The sequence below is a fragment of the Lactuca sativa genome, chromosome 2, assembly GCF_002870075.4.
Source record: "Lactuca sativa cultivar Salinas chromosome 2, Lsat_Salinas_v11, whole genome shotgun sequence".
Classification (NCBI taxonomy): domain Eukaryota; kingdom Viridiplantae; phylum Streptophyta; class Magnoliopsida; order Asterales; family Asteraceae; genus Lactuca; species Lactuca sativa.
The window spans coordinates 171,227,146-171,232,827 of NC_056624.2; the positions used below are offsets into that span (position 1 = coordinate 171,227,146).

At 35.2% G+C, this 5,682-nt stretch overlaps 2 protein-coding genes across 2 annotated transcripts; both read left to right on the plus strand.

Moving 5' to 3' along the window:
- Positions 1 to 1,165: 1,165 nt before the first annotated feature.
- Positions 1,166 to 1,921, plus strand: LOC128132427 (uncharacterized). Its single transcript, XM_052768987.1, has 2 exons — positions 1,166 to 1,411; positions 1,520 to 1,921. The coding sequence occupies exons 1-2, from the start codon at positions 1,166 to 1,168 to the stop codon at positions 1,919 to 1,921; spliced, it is 648 nt and encodes a 215-aa protein (XP_052624947.1).
- Positions 1,922 to 3,214: 1,293 nt separating this feature from the next.
- Positions 3,215 to 4,271, plus strand: LOC128132079 (E3 ubiquitin-protein ligase SINA-like 10). The gene is made up of 2 exons (XM_052768122.1): positions 3,215 to 3,493; positions 3,598 to 4,271. Exons 1-2 carry the CDS (start codon positions 3,287 to 3,289, stop codon positions 4,264 to 4,266), a joined length of 876 nt encoding a protein of 291 aa, XP_052624082.1. The 5' UTR covers positions 3,215 to 3,286; the 3' UTR covers positions 4,267 to 4,271.
- The last annotated feature ends 1,411 nt before the right edge of the window (positions 4,272 to 5,682 follow it).

Genomic DNA, 5,682 nt, shown 5'->3' on the forward strand with positions numbered 1-5,682 from the left:
CTATTTAATCCTAAATTCATCTTCTCTCTTACTTTATTTTTGAGTTGGACACATTGGTCCTTGTATTTTTTTCATCTGCCTTCTTTTGATCCTTATAGCACAAATGCCGCATTGACGATGTATACTGATGTTGATTGATAATAATTAGATTATGTTGGGTGGACCAAATGATTACAACTTGTAATAAGAGGCGGACCAAATGGTTACAGTCTATTATAAAAGCCTGTTTTTTTAACATATGCAAGTTGTTATAATAAAATAAAATTTAAATAAACTGATTTTACAAAATTAAAAAAGTTTTTCCACTGCAAAATTATAATATAAGGTTGCACAGTGTGGCTGTGGTTTTGGGCCGTGGTTCGCGCCAGCTGGACCACGCACACCGCCCCCAGACCGCGGTCTTGTGCGGTTTTGGCCGCAGTGCAATCCTTCAAGGCTGCGTTCTGTGATTGGTTGATGAGAATTGGGAAGGATTGCCGATTGTTGGTTGTTGAGTATTTATTTATTTTCCTTTTGCGTTTGCTTTTTCTTTCCTATATATACATATCAAGTTCACTTTTTTTCACAACACAATCTCTTCTCTCTCAAAAAAAAAAATCACCACTCCCTCAAAAATGTCATATTCTGAAGAATTTCACTATTTTTGATACCGCTATTGCGTGTGTTCAAATGGCGGAACAAACATACAATGTTGTATGTAACAACGTAGCTGCAAGTTCTCAACGATAAACACGAAGATATATTTGCAGAAATCGTGAATAAGCCAACCAACGTTTGGTGCAAGACTATTTTGCAGAGAATGTCACTTACCAAGGGTAGTATTTTCGTAGGCGCTTCAGAATGCTCAAAGGTTTATTCGTACGTATAGTTGAAGATGTAACGAGGGAGTGCAGTTTTTTTCCAACAACGCTACGATGCTAGAGGTACACTCGGTTTCACTCCCGTACAAAAATATACGGCCGCACTTCGTCAATTAGCATATGACATTCCGCCTGATGCGTTAGACGAAAGTTTTAGGATGTCTGCTAGGATCGCACGAGATAGTCTCCATTTTTTCTGCAAAACTATGATTCAGTTTTGTGGTCCAAAATATTTACGTAAGCCTACACGTAATGCCATCTTGTAATTGCAAGCTCATCATGCTAGTGTACATGGGTTTCCTGGAATGCTAGGAAGCTTAGATTGTCTCAATTGTGCATGGGAAAATTGCCCTACAGCATATCATGTGCAATTTACCCGAGGTAATCATGGTCACCCAACAGTCATACTTGAAGCAGTTGCATCACAAGATATGAGGATTTGGCATGCTTTTTTTGGTTCTCCTGGTTCGATTAACGACATCAACATTCTTAATCGTTCACCAATATTTAACAACATATACGATGGATCCGCACCAGATTCTTCTTTTCAAGTGCGTGGAACGCCATATAAGTATAGTTATTATCTGGTCGATGGAATCTATCTTGAGTATGTTGCGTTTGTTAAATCATTTACAGCTCCACATGGTTCTAGATGAAAGAAATTCAAGAGAGCTCAAGAAAGAGCTAGGAAGGATGTTGAACGTGCTTTTGGAGCTCTGAAGAAACGGTGGTTCATATTGAAAAAACCAGCAGCTTATTTAGGCGAGGAAAAACTTCAAGAAATCATGTACACATGTCTTATATTGCATAACATGATTATTGAAGACGAAGGAAGAGCGATATGTGCGTTTGACGAGGAAGAAACCATACCAAAGACACAGCCAATAGAAATTGGTGGGGAAGAGTATATAAACAACAGAGCAGAGATATGTTGTACTGAAACATTTCACAATCTTCGCAATGACTTGGAGGAACACATTTACGGGGTTCAAAACATTAACCTTAATTTGGATCAACCGGATGACCCCGAAGACGAGTTCTCGGAGAAGGACTTTATGTAGTTTGCTTTAGTTATTTTATTTGTTTTTTTTTAAGTTTCCAGGATTATTTAAATGTCATGTGTGTGGTTTTTGTATTCTTTTTTTTTTTTTTGGTAATGTATTGTAATGTTTTTTTTTTTTTTTTTTTTTTTTTTTTTTTTTTTTTTTTTTTTTTTTAGTTTTCAAGTAATGATAAATTATGTTTTTTTATTAAAATAGAAGTTTTATTAAAGTAAAATAGTTTTAAAAAAAAAGTTTTATTAAATTAAAATAGTTAAAAAAAAAATAAAGAATGTGTGGCACCACTCCCTTGGTGTGACAAGAAACCACACTTGAGTGGTAAAAAATGACATGGCGTTTACGTGGCGGGGGAGGAAGTACGGTTTCGATGGCACTACACCCTTCAGCCTAAAGTGATTTTACATAATTTTTGTCGTCATAAAATTTATGACCGTTAACAAATATGAACGTTATGATTATTTTTGAAAATTCTAAACATGACCGATAAAAATAGATATATATCCAAATCCAACATAAAACTTCATTACAAAAACAAAGACACTTTCGTGGTCTCACTCTAACGTGATGATGATAATTTCTAATTAAAAGGGAGTATGTTTGTTCTATCACTATCATTGACTCGTTGTTTATACCTTCACTACAAGAAAACTTCAATCTGCTTTCTAAATGAAGTTTTCTTTCAAATTATCTCACCTATGTATTCCTACAAATTATTGTTTTATATTCATCGGTTATCCAACACAAATTATCTACTAATCAAAACATTAATTAGTTGAAGTATATAAACTGCAAGCATAATGCATATGGTTGACTATAGTAGTATAATACTCAATCTTTTTAACTTTTAACTTTCTTTTAGAATCCAATAAATTACAAATTTACAAATATCCGATATCTACATATAAACATTATTCATAGTCTGTTGGTGTTATATTTAATTTGGGCCTATGTATTTGGATCCTGAAATTTATAGTAACAAATCCCGAATCTCAGTGAGTATCGAACATGATGAAAGGATCCAACACAGAACCCTAGAAATCTGAGTATAAATAATCTTTTATTCTTATTGGTAAAAACAAACACTGCTCTCGACAGCGACTGTACTGTGTTTCTGTGTCTGAATCTTAGTATTTCAAAAAGAAAGAATCCAGATCAATGGCCGACAGAATCCAAAACCTCAACAGTAGCCGCCATGCTTCTTCTTCAACGGTGCGAATCGTTGACAGCCAATGGGAGGCGGAGATAACAAGGGCATATGGGGTCGTTAATAAGCGGCCGCGGTTCATCGAGTCATCGTCGCAGCCGCAGCCTCAAAGGCCGATTCAGCATGCACGAAGGAACCGGCGAACCACTCGATCTACTGCGATGAACCAAGAGGTGGATATGGTTCCCTTGGAAGTGGTGGATTCCGATTCCGATTCAAATTCCGATCCTCAACGACTTGAGGCGGAAGACAAAGGGGCAGATGGTGTACCGGAGGTTGCAGGTGAAGCAATTCCGATTGTGGCCACCGATCCAGACTTGCTAAATTGCAGTATCTGTCATTATCCGTTGTGTACGCCGATCTTCCTGGTAATTCCAACATCTAATCTAGCTAAACCTTGCGCTGCTAATTCAACAAGATCAGAAGAAACATTGTTCATTGCATATATCATTTAATTTGGTTTCTGTTGTAGTGTGATGATGGGCATACATCATGCTATACTTGCCTAATCCGTTCAGAGAACAAGTGTCCTTCATGCAGCGTTCCAAAGGGCTTTAAGCATTGTCGAGGAATGGAAAAGCTGATAGCATCACTGCGAGTAGAGTGCAAGAACAAGAAGTTTGGATGCCAAGAGATATTGATGAACCACAAGAGAGCCAAGCATGAAAACATATGTCCGCATACATTATGTTTCTGTCCTGATTCCTCCTGCGGCTTGGCCGCTTCTTGCAAGCTCCTGTACAACCATTTCAGTCGCCATCACTCTGCTATTCAATTCGTCTACAATGCCGTCTTCAATCTTCGTGTTGAAACAACCCAGAAGCACGTCATTCTTCAGGAACGGAATGAAAAGGTTATCTTCATCGTCAACCATGATGTTGTAGGACATGGAAGAGTCTTCAATGTCGACTGCGTAGGACCAGACACATTTAAGAATGGTTTTGTGTATCGGCTGACTGTGAAATCCATGGACGCATGTTTATCGATGGAGTGTGTACCCGAAGTCTCCACAAAGTGGAAGGAACATACTCCTGATAACAACTATTTAACCATCCCATCTCGTATAACGGGATTCGGCCTGCAAGTGTGCATCAAGAAAGCTCAAAAAGAGTCATGGTCTTTTAAAGGAAACGGATTTTAGTCGAATACAGTATAATAATAGTATATATATACCTTAGTCGTTGTTTTCTAGAATTTATTGGTGTTCATTATACTGTTTTCTTTTTTCATTAAGTTCAATTAATCCATCACTCAAAAGAAATGTAATTAGTTTTGATTTGTCAAAGTTGATGAAAATCTTATATAATATGTAAAGAAGGCTGCAACGAAATATCAATTACTCAAAAGAAAAAAATATCATACTAATCTCACTATAAATATTTAAGCATCGATCCTTACCAAAATAGTCTATGTTCAGGCATATGCATTTAGCTTCAACATTGGGCTATCCAACATGTCTAGCTAGACCGGTGACTAGCACTGAGATTTATTGTTTTCTTGAAAAAAGTTATAATAAACATCAAGTTATTCACCATATGAAGTTTAAGCATATACATTAAACTTGAAGTCTACATACCATAATCAATACTATATGATAGTGTATTAATAATGAAGAATATAATTTTTAAGTAATTTACTCTTAGATATATGATAAATCTTACTTTGTGATGAAGCATAGCTTACACAATGTAGATAAAACAAAACTTACACTTGAAATGCAATGAACACTTAACATGGTAGAAAAAACTTGTAGCTTCAACTTCAATTAGTATTGTCCATGTTGGAGCGAGAACACAAATTTTCTCAGCGCTTGGTGCTATGTTTTTCGTTTTTGTCATTGGGGAAAGATATGTTTTTCGGTGTTTCATTTGCACATGCGGATTTAAGTAGCAATGCGATAACGGCTAAATTGTAATGATATTTAAAATCCAACGGTCACACTATAACGGTAACATATATTAACAATCATATTTTCAAATTGAGCTTTAAAATCCAACGGTCACACTACAACAGTAACATATATTAACGGTCATATTTTCAAATTGAGCCAAGATAAAGTATGTATATTAAGGGTGGACACTAGAGGAGTAAATGATGTCTAGGGAATTTATTAAATGAACACTCTTTTAATATTTTAGATGGACACATCATTGTATTTTTTTTTTAATTCAATCAAATATTGTACATTTAAAATTCTTTTCGGTTGCTGGTTTGCATTGGATACTTCACTTGGGTGTTGTTTGGTTTTTGAGAGACAAAACATCTGCAGTTTGCGGACCATATCTGCAAACATATGCAGTAGAAGAGGTGGACTAAACGTTTGTAGTCTGCAAGAAGAAGATTGTTTGTTTTTTAACGTCTGCAGTCTAGTGAAATAAACTAAAATTTTAATAAAATTATTTTTTATACTTAAAAGACTTTTTCAACACAAAAATTTTTAATAATTTTTTTTATAACGCTATAACATAAATCATATATAAATCCTACAACCAAAAAAAAATTTAAAATTATACAACATTAAAACATAAATCTAACCTCTAAAATCAATTATTTTCAA